This window comes from Grus americana, chromosome 5, assembly GCF_028858705.1.
Source record: "Grus americana isolate bGruAme1 chromosome 5, bGruAme1.mat, whole genome shotgun sequence".
Classification (NCBI taxonomy): domain Eukaryota; kingdom Metazoa; phylum Chordata; class Aves; order Gruiformes; family Gruidae; genus Grus; species Grus americana.
In genome coordinates, this window is record NC_072856.1 from 26006327 (window position 1) to 26020021 (window position 13695).

The window sequence follows — 13695 nt, forward strand, 5'->3', positions numbered from 1 at the left end:
AGCACCAGGACTTCATGGGCACAGTAACATTTCACACTGCATGACAAGCAGGTGTTGTGCCCCAGGCTGAGTAACTGTGTAAGAACATCCTCCTCAGGCCTTCCCATGTCCACATGCTGCTGTCATTCCCTGCCCATCTCCTCCAAATGTCTACAAGTTTCTCTGAAAATGTTGTCCTTGTTTGTGTGGCATTCATTCTGTAGAGGAAGCTTGTTTGGAGCCTGCTGCCTCAAATGCTTGCTTGTGAGTCTTTCAAATGGGCACAGCTTCTTCTGGCTCCTATGTCAATATGACATTTTTTTAGAGTGAAGTAGGCAGGTACATTCAGTGCTTCTTAGACCTGACAGGCTTTAGGGACTGGGGAAAAAAAAAATCTTCATGTGCAGAGGGATATTTTTTTTTCCCCACCATCTCACTTTGCAAGCAAAGCTAGAGCTTTCCTTTTCACATCTACATTTGCCTTTAGACCTGGGAGAATGCAAAGGAACTTAGCAGTGATCATTTTCTCTTACTAGCTTGTGCTATGTTGCCTTGTTCAGGTAAGAAATGAGCTCTTCTGTATCATGAACTCCATGGGATCTTGAGGGAAATACAAATGGAGATAGGATTGTGTCACTCCAATAAAAGGAAGTGCTGGTGTTTTGCAGGAAAAATTGGATCAAGGAGCCTGAAGACCATGGAGGGAGACTGTCTGAGCTGCATGAAGTACCTGATGTTTCTTTTCAATTTCTTTATATTTGTAAGTATTTAGAATCCACTTTCTCTCCTGAATCATCCTGTTTCCAGCAGCCTGCTGCTCCCCAGCAGGATAGGCTGTAATCTCCCTCTCTTTCCTCTCCTTGTGCCGTGACAGCTGGGAGGAGCGTGCCTGCTGGGAGTTGGGATCTGGGTCATTGTGGATCCCACAGGTTTTCGAGAGATAGTGGCTGCCAACCCTCTGCTCTTCACGGGAGCATACATCATGCTGGCTATGGGAGCGATGCTCTTTCTACTGGGTTTCCTCGGCTGCTGTGGTGCCATCCGTGAGAACAAATGCCTCCTGCTTTTTGTAAGTGTCCTTGCATTTTCTGTTTACCTTTTACTGCTTCCCAAGAATGGGGGTGACTGGATGATGCTGTGATAAGTGCATGAGCGGGTGTCTGTTGTTGTAGCCATCATTCCCTTAGATAATAAATAGGCTTAGGCTACTTTTACACACAGCTAGAAATACACAGAATTTGCTTTTTCCCTATACCAGATTTGAGCCCAGTGGGTATGGAATCTGGGAGTGTATTTTGACCTTGTTAAGCTTTGTTTTGAAGCGGTCCTATTTGTTTATTTGGGTTTTTTTTACTTTTATAAAGTGACCAAAAATGATCCTCTCTTGGCTGCCTAAAACCCACTGCTCCACTTGTGGATTCATTCCTCAGTGGTTCGCAACAAAGCAGAGGGAACATGTAGTGCAATGCATCTGTGTAACGGAGTCTCCCACGTCAGCAGAAACCTCCACCTCAGAACTGCATGGTGGCCTACTATTGTGGCTCTCAATAGCTGATCGCTCCCTTATGCAGCCTACTTTGCTCCTAAAATGAACCAGATTTCTTATCTTTGGGCAAATTTTCCCCTGAATGATAGGGTTAAATTTCAGCCTGTGTGGTCATCAAGTACTATTTACAAAGAGTTAGCCTCTAAAATAAGTCACTTTTGACCTCTGCCGTAAGTTCTGATACTGCAGGGTTTCCAGCCATTTTATCTTACTGGAAGGCATTACCAGTTATGTATTGAAAGACAAAGATCATTAGGTTTATTTTTCATTTTTGTCAAATGTGACCTTTTGTTTCTCCCTCTGAGTCTGTTGGGACTTTGGGATTGTTTTTATATTTTTTTAATAAATCGTGATCCTACAAGGTTTTTTTATGATTGTATCTTGCACAGCTGCTTCATCACGCAAAAGAGGCTTATCTCTAAACAGAACAGGAAAGTCGTCTTTCTTGAATGCAAAACCATTTTTTCTTAGAGATGAGTGTGGCTTCACTGAGATAAATTGTCTCTGGCACTTGGCTCACCCACTCCTTGAATCCATAACCTCCAGTTGAGATCCCTTTTCTGGAAGCCATTGTGGGTTCGATTTCTAGTGACTCACCTCAGAAATAAATCAGAAAACCAAATGTTTCACCTGTGAAGTCATGGAGATCTGCCCAGAGGAACCTAATAAAATGCAAAGGATCAGGCCCAATGAGCCTGAGGTTACTTCAAAGCCTGTCCCTGTCAGATTAAGAAAAGTAAAGTTGAGTTTGTTGAGAAGTATTGATCGCAAGTGAATGGGAGAGTAATATTTTCGGTTTGGACCATGCCCACTGCATACAGATTGGGGGCCTGGCTGGAGGAATAGAGCTCTGGGCCATGCTCTTTCCTGATTTAACATCACAGTTTGAATGTTTGAATGTTCCTCCTGGTGTTTTAGATATACTCCAGTGCACTCAGTTTTGTGGTTATTACTTGTCTGATTCTTAGAGATAGTTCTGAGCCCTGCTGCTTTATTTATTTACTTTTATTATTATTTCATACGTGGAATGTGAGAAATACATGGGCTGGAAGTAATGCCCTAGACTAGGAAAAACTCTAAAAGTAATTAGTGGTTGAGAAATTAGTGTTCCACTTGGATCAGGTCTTCCAGGGCTTCTGGTGTCAAAGTCAACTCTGTTAAACAACCTGCCATCTCATGTCCAACAGCAGTGAAGCACTTGGACGAGGATCTGTGCTGATACCAAGTGAGAAGAGATATATTGCTAATTTCTGCTTTTTGGGGGGCCACACCAGCTGATGTTTAAATGCATAAAACATCTGTGAAACCAGAAGTCTGATGGGAGTAAGTTTTAGGCATTGAAAAGGCAAACCATTCATGAGTGTATGCAAGAGAGACTGGGAACACCTTGCAAAAAGGAGAGTGTTAGGCTTTGAGGGGAGGGGTGGTACCTGGGGAGAAGTTGCTAGATCAAATCAAGTCCTCTTACAAAGTTGTTAAAGAATTGATGAGACAGAGAGCTGCTTGAGTGAGATTTCATGGCAATGCATAATGTATATCTGAAGCTTTTAGTCCAAATGTAAACAGAAGATAGAAGGGACAAGACAGGTGCACAAATGCATGTTCTCTAGGTTCTGGCTTCTGCGTTTGCAAAGACTTTTATTTTTCATTAAGCTGCTCGTCTTTTGTTAAAATACATCACTGTGGAACCTAACATGTTGCATTAAGTACAAGGCTGTGAAGTGTTTCTAGATTTCCCAGCATTTGGACTTGGCTCACAACAACAAACATTGACCTCCAAATCAGACATTGAATAACTTCTGGATTGTCCTAAAGACCCTCTGACTGCAAAAGAACACCATAAAAATCAGAATCTGAAGTGCTGTTGAGCATACAACAGTGCACCACAGGACTGAATTCAGCTTTGCAACAATAGCAGTCTGTGTTAGCTTCCTTTGGCTTAGTTTTGAGTGCAGATGTCCTGTTTTGCACTCTTGTAAAATGGATGCAGTAGCCCCTGAAACTTCTCAGCATGAAAATGTGGGTCCTTTGGGTTAGAGGCAGTTGCTGCTCTTTTTGGAACAGCATTGCTGAAACTGGAACACTAGGTGAGCTGTGAAAAAGAAACATGAAACATTGATTTGGGGAAACTTCTGATAAACCTGTAACCATCACCAGAAGCTGAGGCAGGATTTTTGACCAACATGCGAGACCCCACTCCTCAGGATGTTCACCTTGCATGTGGGGGGTACCACATGAATTTGAATGTGAGCCTGCTGTGTCACATGCATTAACCAGTTGGCTGTTTAACGCTCTCATATATCAGTAATCAATTTAATTTTGGGAGGCAAAACATAATAAGCAAATTTTGACTCTCCTTAAAATGCAGAATGAGAGAAAGTTCTGAAGCACTGATGATCCATCTTCTTTTTCTTGTCAACCCTAATGGCTGCTCGTGTTCTTTCTACAGTTACAAATCTGTGATGCAGACTGCACAATGTAAGTGTAAATCAGTTTGGGAATGATAATGAAGCTTATCAGAGAGAATCTGGGAATGGCTGCTTCCACTTCTGCACAGACCTGTGCTGGAACTTGGGTGAACATGTGTCTCCCAGTAATCAGTAAATGAAATGCAATTAGCAGGGTGATGGGATTAATCACTTGATCACCACCTCAGACCTCTTAGTGACTATGCTGAGATCCCTTGATGGATGATGATGTGAATTTGCAAAGCATCGTTCATTCTCATCACTTGTTCTTTGCCCTCCTGTGGTGAAATTAAAAACCAAACAGTCTCTGAGCAGGAAAAAAAGAAGCCACACAAAAAACTCCAGCAGTAAGAATAAATTATAGAGTTAACTAGTTCAGCAAAATCAAGCAACAGCATTCTGTTAGCAACCGATGTCCCTGCTCATCTGACTCTTCTTGTTTTGTCATTTGAGCCCAGGCTCCTTTTCTTTCATTTCCACTGCGGAAGCAGGAAGACAAATGGGACAGGGTGGTGCGTGCACTTTTCCAGTGGGGAAAAATCACTTACAGCTCTGATAATTGACAACAAAACAACATTTTGCCCATTCCAAGCAGGTAGTTTGAATTCTCTCTCCATTACCAAAATGCATGGTGCACAGTATTTGAGACACTGTTTATAAATCATTGCTTGGGGATCACAATAGTACTTCTGGCCCCATCTGCCTGCCTTCTGTTTCAGAAAGACGTTCAATAACCTTCTCACACAAAAAACCCATCCAGACTTCTCTTGTGTTTATTTCTACTTGTTGCTTCAACCACCTTCACTGGTAACGTGTACCGCGTGTTTATTACCCTCCATGTGATGCGGTTTTATTGGGTTCTCCATTCGCTCCTGTTTTTCTCAGATGGTGCCAAAATCTGAGTTCATTTCTAAATGTTCACTCAGTTTTGTAAAATCATCTTTGAATCTGTGGGCTAATTCTTGGGATCCTTGAATTTTAGAAGGGGTGACTCTCAAATGATGATTTCTTTTTATGGTTACAAGAACATGAAAAATATCCATCTAGTTAAGACTTACGGTTCTTCAAGCCCGCTATTTTGTTTCCAACAATGGAAGTAAATGCCATTTCAGGAGAGGGTGTGAGCCTAGCTACTTTTTGCTCTTCCCATACTAGTTCCTCAGCACCAACATTTGGTGTTCTAAGGATGTTAGAGGGCACATCCCTGCCTGTTCATTTTACTGTTTGTTATGGACTGAAGCAGCGTCGAACTAACATGAGGCATCAATGTAACTGAGAACTGGTCCCAAAGACAGGCTGAGTCCTGAGCTCTTTGATGTCAGTGAGTGCTTTCCTGCCCTGGGAGATTTGTTCACTTCAACACTCTTTTCCTCTCTACTTGAGTACCAGCTTTCTGTGCCGCCTCCAGGCTGGAGGGTCTGAGGTGGGAGCCCACAGGAGTCCTGGCGTTCATCTCAGGCAGGAAATGCTCCACAGTACCTGAGCACTCAGGGTAGACAAGGTCCCGGAGACAGCACCCTTGCAGCAAGACATCAGTCTCTCTGGGGATGAGACCTCTTAAGTGCATCTGATTTACTTCTGTGGGGTGGGTGGTGAAGGCGCAGTGAATCGCTCGGGCTTGGTGACATCACAGAAACAAGATGCCTTTAGTAAGACTGAAGACCAGACTTTTAGACCGAAGCAGCAGAAGGTTGTAAGGACAACAGCATGAAAATACAGTTCCAGTTTAAAATGAACAACCACGTGCCTCTGTTTGCTTTCATTTCTCTTCCCTAGAATTTTGATGACATAAATGTAATGGTTTTACTTCAAACTGGATGCCTGTTTCTCTTTTACTACCACTCAATCTGCTGGCTATTGCTTTCTGTGAAGTCTGCAGTGCGCCCTTAATTTAAGAATATGAATATGCACACTTTGGATACTATACAAGACATGGAAGATACTTGCATAATGAAATTAAAATTATGATGGTGTGTTACCAACTTTCTGTAGAGGTTCTGCGTGGTTAATACTTAAGTCAGTACAGAGGGGGGATGTTAACCAAGGCTAATTTTGCCCTGAAATGCAGAATATTCTGAAAAGAGTCAATTTTTGGTCATAGGTATAAATATTTGAGTATATGTCCTGCTACTTCCTTCCATACAAAATGAGCAATGATCATATTACAGTAAAATTGTTTGTTGTTTATGTTGTGATGAGGGCTGTGTGTGTATATGTAGGTGTATGCATGTGATGCATACACCTGTGTCAGGACCATTTAATGCACCATATGAGCATCTACACAAATCATATAATTTCTTCCATCAAAGTAGGCTTTACTGTTTTAACCTGGTGCAGATTTATCAGGGGATGTTATGAGTCCTGTAGCCTTATTCCCTCTTCCCCATTAGAACCAGGCAAAAGTGTCACAAGCTCCCATGTCCTGTGATGTGGTCAGAGAGGGGTTTTTGTGTCTGCTCCAGGTTACTGTCTCATAGGTTTTTTTAAGTGTAAGGGGAAAAAAAAGCTTCCTCAGTTACTTTTCCTGTCATGTTGGTGACTAAAACCCTGTGTTCCTATTACCTATTGCAAGCACCTAACGGTATATCTGTGTTGTTTTTTGGTTTTTTTTTTCATCTTTCTTCCAGTTCTTCATGTTCATTTTGTTAATCTTCCTGGCGGAGCTTTCAGCTGCAATCCTGGCTTTTATCTTCAGAGAAAATGTAAGTATCCGATGGTGGGCAAACTCTGAACCCCGGTGGGATTGTACCCAGGTGGAGCATGGTGTTAGACGGTGGCTGATTCGTTTGTAGAGAAACTATTTGTTTCAAATACCAACAAACCTGCTTCATTACTACCCTCAGTCTGCAGAACTGCCAGCAAGCCGGTGAACGCTAACTAACCTGGTGTGTACAGGGTGGATGGTTTATATACACAGGAGATATACACCGAGGGACTACTTAAATCCTGAAGTTTTTAGAGTCTTCCTGATTCTTTTGCAGCCAAACCAGCTGCACATTCCATCAGAGAGAAGTTTTATAATAAAGTCACACTAAGGTTAAAAGCAACTCTTTTCTTTTTCAGTATAGCATGTGTTTAATATTAATATTAATAGTGAAACCTCCTGTTTTCCCAGCAGAGCCAATGCTTGCTCTGCAGTGCAAAAACTCTCTTATGCATCTTCTAATCATATTCCTTCTTGAATTTTCATGTTCTGGTGTGCACCAGATTCCTCTCAATGCTGCTTTTAAGGTATTCCTCCTGACCTGCCCTGAGCAAGTCTCCCCGTGGCCCATTTTGAGTCCCATCAATGGATCCCTTGCATATTGCCTTGCTTACAAGTTTCTGGTCCTTCTCTCCACAGTTTCATATGATGTAGCCTTTCTCTACATTGCTGCTATGCATATTATTATATGGCCATCATCCCTCCCCTACACTAGTAGTAAGCTTTTACTACACTCGTTTCTCTAACTAGTTTCTCTACACTTGTTTGTCTAACCAGCAAAGGTTGGTGCAATTTTTTTCATGTTCCCACATATGCAAAGAAGAGCCCAACTGAACTAGGTCCTTCCTTCTCAAGTCAGCCCATCTTTGAAATATGAGTCTGAATGATGGCTGTGAAGAAACATTGGCTAGTAGAGATGGTCACTAGTGATTGTTAGTATTTATTTTGTTTATTTGGCCTCTGCCAGGAGTAAGAGCATACAGCACGTTCCCTGTACTGCAGATGACAGAAATGTGGCATAAGCATAGAAGGGCCATGTGTAATGGTGACTTTCTTGACCCAGGATATACTTTTAATTTTATTCATATAAAAAGATTTTGATAAGCAAAGAATCAAGACTGAGGAAGCTCACAGCAAGGCAGTGTGGTGTTTGTGCAGTAGGATGGTCTTGGGGTGAGGTAGTGAGAGGAATTTTTTTCCCCTTTATAAGCTGATGGTCTTTTGTCTTTGCCTCAGATCTGAAGGCAGTGGGGAAGGGACGGCACTCTGAACACAGAGTGGGTGCCCCATTCCAGCTTAGGCTTTGAGACCATGCCCTCGTGGGAACAGCTACCACTCAATAAATAGGTTGCAGCATGGGGGGTCTGGTGTGTTCTGGTCATTACAGCTCTGCTGTTAGGAGATTTTCAAGAATTCCTTTGGTACAGCTCAAGCAGCAGACCACACACGTAGAAACTGGCCTGCAGACCCAGGTACAGGCTTCATGACAGAGAGAGAGAACGCAGTCCCTGGTGAGCAGGGTCTGGGCGAGCAGCTGGCAGCTGATTGCTCCCACCTCCCACCTTCCCTGTGGGAAACTGGAAAAAGGTACGAGAAACTAGCCAGGCTCACTGCGGTTCCTGGAGGGCTTGCTGTCTCTTCCCTCAGTCACGAGGAGCCTGCAACGTCTTGCTTCTGGGCAAAGCATCGGTACCGTCCACTCCCATGGAAGCCATGAGACGCGTGAGGATATGTTACCCTGCAAGATAAGGTCGCAGTGGTTATTCTAGACTTCTCTGGCATCTGGTGGTGTTTTGTGAGATAAAACTTGAAGGGGAGCAAACTTCTATCTTTCTTGAGCTTGTCGCCTTGTTTGTATCACCAGCTTCCCACTCTGTCAGAATGACTGACAGGAAGGGCTTAAATGGGAAAGAATGAAGAATGTCAGATCCCAGCATAGCTGGAGATGGCTCTATGCAGAAGTTAAACTTAGTCTGCAAATTCTTGTGGTTTGTTCTCTCCTCAGGTTTCTTCTGAAAAAAAACCTTGTTTTGCTGTTGCTATATATTTTGATGGTAGCTTCTCTGGCTTGGTAACCACTTGTGGCTAATTTTGCTGTCATCTTTGGGTTAGCATGAGTCTAGATGGCTGGACAGGATATCCGTGGGGACAGAGGTGGTCTTTCAGTGACCCTGTGTTGGGAAGAGTTCTTCACAGTAGCAATTTAAGGTCAGGTTCAGATGTACTTTTCTCTTCCCTGCGAAATAAGTTACTTTCAAGGTGTGTGGTGGTAAATGCACATTTAGGCAACTTAAATTTCTTGGAAGCTTACAAAGTGGGTTCCTGTGATGGTCATTGTATGTGTCCATATGGCTGTGACCTCACTGGGTGCATAAAATGAGACAAAAGAGAAAGATACACTCTATCTGTTCGCTTTCCAGAGAACGTTCAGTGCGGCTTTCTCTTATGTAGTGTTTTACATCCAAACTAGCTCCCAAACACTCAACAGAGTTAAATTATTAATAGCTGAGAAAGTGAAATAAATTAAGAGACAAAAATAAGGGAGAAAAGAGATGTTTTCTCCTGAGATGTGACATGAGAGTAAGAGTCAGTGAAGCTGAATGTGGTGATTGGATTAGTGAAAGTGGTATCAGTGATGGTAAGCTACTGTGATCTCAAGTCCAGTTGCACTCCCAAAGAACTGTTTAAAAGCAGTCTCTGAAGAGGAAAGTTGTTGTTAATCAGCTCTGGGAGTACCAGAGTTTCTCTTCCTTTGTAAAGGAGGTTTTGGTGGGTGGGAGAACCCTTTTTCATCTAGAAGACCCCCCCCCATAAAATAACATCTTCCATGAACGATAGAGAGAGGCTGTGTAAGAGTGATTTGACTTATGTACAGGAATTGCTCTTTATATGCTCTTCAGAGGTCTGGATGGGGAAAACAATGGAGGGATATTTGACTCTTAGTGAATTGTCCTAGCAAGCAAGAAAGCGGCATGGTAGGAACAGATGAGTCCAGTGGCAGGGCATTTGGATTTTTAGCCCCAGTTCTGATATTTAATACACAAGTCGCTTCGGTTCCTGATACCTCTGTTTCCTCAGACATAAGGCAAAAACTAAAAACCATGAACCGTTCATCCCTCATTTGAGCAGCTGGAGGTCTCTTGGACGGAAGGCACTGTGGGAGTGAAAAGTGCGGCACTGGTGATTGTACCTACAGTACAAGCACTGTACTGTGTCAGAAACTGAGGATGCTCCAGGCAGAGGCAGATGGACAGGAGTGTGTCCTCTTTTCCAAGCAGGCACCATGAAGCCAGCTTCTTGCACAGCATTCAGTATTCTTGAACACAGTGCTGCATGAGAAGGTCGTGAGCTTCCTGGCCAGTGCCGGCACTGGTGTTGTGCAGAAATGCCTTCATTTTCCTGAGTCCCCTTCATCTGGCTGCAGTAATCCCAGCCAAGCTGGTTTTTGAACCAGTGTGACACAACAGTCCCACTTCGTTCACTGGCATGTCAACGTACACATGCATGCGCTTCTTCTGTATTGGAGACGTTCCTTTCAGAACAGCTAGAAAAAACCACAGCTGAAAGGCTCTTTATTGTTCGTGACTGTGGCTGATACAACTGTGCTGCCAGGAGTGTGTGCGAAGATCTAGTTTTGTTAGCAGGCCCTTTGCTCCCGGCTGAATAGTTCTTGCCATAGTACTCCAACGTGCACGGACCTCATCAGTGCCGTTGCTGGCTTCAGCGACGGGGTGGGGGGGTGTGGGCATGTGAGTAGGACTGTCTTGCGGACCTTTTTCCTCCTTTGTCAGCAATTTTTTAAAAGAAGAAAGATGCTACTGCTGATCCATTTTTTTCCTTTTTCTTTTTTCTTTTTGTTTTAACGTTTTTCTGAACTGATGCTCAGGACAAACAGTTTAAGAGCAACAAAATGGAATCAGTTATTTTCCTGGCAAACTTACCCTTCCAGCACTAGGCTTTGTTTTAGGCCAAGTCTCGTAAAAATCGCACACAAACTCTGAACAATTTCCTCTGGGGTTGCTGCTGTCAAAATAAAGGTTTCGCTTTATATTTAAATGACTCTCTTGTTTTAGACCCCGCCAAAGGCAGTCGGCTGGGATTATTACCAACGTTAATATCACTTTCAAAGTCCACGCTTCAGAAACAGACAAGCATTAAAAAAATGTGCTGCTGTCTCTGCAGGGTAGGGTGCTGCATGGACAAAATACGCAGAGAAAGGGAAGGAAAGGAGAACACTGAGGACATATTTCAGCATCTTCTAACCTGACCTTCCCTCAGTGCACCAAATTCCTGAAGGAAAATGCCATGTCCTCTGGTATTTTAATATTCAAAAAAATGAGTTAATATCTGGCTCATAAAAGTGATTTAGGAATTTAGCAGCATATCTAATTAAAAGGTAGTGAGACTGAGCTACCTGCATCATTTAAGTCTTTGTGACAAAGTTTTACCCAGTATTGATTTAGTCATTAATTTTGGCCTTAGTTTGTATTTGTAAAAGAGAAGTCAATATTAAGTGGTATTTGGGGGTCTTTCTAAAAGTCACCACAGCCGCCTCTTTTTTTTTTCCCTTAAATTTTGTGACACAGTTACAAAGGAAACAAAGAATTTTGTACTTGTGCTTTTGTGCCCACCCATCCATCTCGGACATATGTATGCGTATGTGCGATATTTCACTTTGCATGTCAAGAACCTGAAACCAACCTGTAGCAGTGTATGTTACAGCATCTGCAGTGCTGTATGAACAACAGAAAAAAGAAAAAAAAAAAAAAGGGTATTTTTCAGACAGCTTAATTCCTGATCCTGCAAATATGCAACACTAGAGCAGTCCAACACTAGCCAAGTCCAACCCACTTTGCTGAGGCTTTGCAGTGGCAGAGATTTTGCTTGTGTAGATCACAAATCACAAGGTATTTTGGAGAAGGGACCACACAAGTCAAGAGCTATTGGGAACCTGAAAAGGGATTCCATGAAGTTTTCATCCTGAAGTGATAGAAAGGCAACAAGATTGAATCTGAGTGTTCAGTTTAACAAGACTATTAAGTTTGTATATTTACTATTCCTCCAGAGAGTGATCCTAAGTAAAAGTAATTTCAAAGTGTCTGACTTTCTGAGAAGACTCTGAGCCAAAATGTTCATTCGATTGTTCTATTTTACTGTAAATGTAAACAGGAGTAAATGAAATTCCATTTGTTTCTATTGTTGACCTTAGGAAAATTGTTTAAATTATCTAAATACTGGAAATATAAAGAGGATTTTTTTCTTCATGTGTGTGGGTTAGTTTAGATAATCTAAACCATTGTCAGGGAAGTGGTCTTTTTTTCTGATTCATAAGTTGACTTGAACATTTAATATTAATTACATGCTTTTTACTTCCTTTTTATTCCCAGAAATTATCATATTAGGGCCTCATTCTGCTTTCTCACATGTGGAAGTAAATTCAGAGCAGTTCCCCTGTTGTTAGTAGGAAGTTAACTGCTTTAAAATTGAAAGTGAGGGGAAAATCATGCTTTGATTGCAGCAGTCATGAAGCATAGTAAGTTAAACTACTATTGGGGTGTGGATTTGGCGATCTTTCTAAAATCTGTTTTAGTCCTGTTCCAACTTATGAAGCACTTTCAAATAGCACTAAAAATTTTAAAAAAACAAACCCCAACCCTTAAGTGTAAGCATTATCTTACAAGTATAGATATAATTCAATCCTTGATTTTTAATGAGCAACAGTTTCATTCAACAAGTACCATTCACCTTGGATATAGTTATGGTTCAGCCAGTGGCTTTTCCTATGTTTCTCCTCTGAAGTTTGCAAAAAAAAAGAACCAAACCAAACCAACCAAACAACCCCCAGCATTCACAGAAGGGAGCTTTGGGAAGTGCTTGGGAGAGGTGTTGGCAGCAGCCTTTACATTTCCACCTGTCTGTGCATTTCAGCTGACCAGAGAGTTCTTCACCAAGGAGCTAAAAAAGCATTACCTGAGGAACAACGACACCGATGTCTTCTCTTCGACCTGGAACTCTGTTATGATCACAGTAAGTCAGGCTGTGCCAGTCCCGTGCTGCCCATGGTCAGTGACCATCAAACATGGTGCTCAGCTCGCCCAGGGTCAGCCTGCTTCAACCATCCCGTCACATCAAGTGTAGCACCGGGGTTTGTGGCGGTGGTGGGAGGGAGATGAGAACTCGGCTGGCAGCCGGTCTTTCTCAAAGCGAGCTCCTGTCAGTCCTGAGAGAGACAATCCCAGTGACTGCGTCAGCCTTCGTGCTTTGCCAAAGCCTGAGGCGTTTGACCTGACTGGGTATCCCCAAATGGCGGGCACAGAAATCTGTGGAGCTGTCTGCAACTGAATATCGCTGTGTTTACCCTGGAACTTTCCTCGTGCAGGCTACTTCAGAACTATTCCTAGCCAACAGCAGCCAAAACCTGGTGCTAACTAATGGCTTTTTGTGAGTTCCTGTGAAATGAGTTGGTAGGTGGCAGATTAGGCAGGGGTGTGCCTAATGGTATATCTTCAGTATAGACATATTTGCCATCAAAATTGACTTTGTTATTACAATCCTAATCAGGCAGGTTAAAGATCGACTGTCATTGGAATTGGGGTTGTTATTATCTGCTACAAGAAGTTCTGTATGCGTGTGTGTGTGTACACATGTGAGCTTAGTGCTCAGTACAGCCCACAGCGTGTCTCTTCAGCAGGGAAGAGCAGGATGTCAGGCTCTGCAGATGAAAAGTCAATTTTAATCTTAAAAGAAAAAGATGATTGCTGCCCTTCATGCTGATTCAGGACTTTAATAAAGACATTTCCTATTGCTGACTGAAAGGAGACAGAGTCAGAGTATGACTTGAATCCTTAAAAAGGACCTGACTTGAATCCTAAAAAGGGACCTCACTTGAATCACCTAGCAGTGCCTTTCAGCAGCAACAATCCTGGCCATTAGCTATGAGGAGAACAGGCGGTCGGGAGCCTGGATTGTACTGCTGGCTCCCTTACAGACTTGCTGGG

General features: G+C 42.6%; 1 protein-coding gene across 2 annotated transcripts in view; it reads left to right on the forward strand.

The window, feature by feature from the left end:
- The window catches only part of TSPAN18 (tetraspanin 18), a 126632-nt gene that overhangs the window by 105222 nt on the left and 7715 nt on the right, over positions 1-13695 (forward strand). For both annotated transcript variants that reach the window (XM_054826635.1, XM_054826636.1), the window contains exons 4-7: positions 648-739; positions 854-1048; positions 6621-6695; positions 12626-12724. In XM_054826635.1, the coding sequence (XP_054682610.1) occupies positions 677-739; positions 854-1048; positions 6621-6695; positions 12626-12724 (432 nt within the window). In that variant the 5' untranslated portion in view covers positions 648-676. The remainder of the gene's footprint in view (positions 1-647; positions 740-853; positions 1049-6620; positions 6696-12625; positions 12725-13695) is intronic.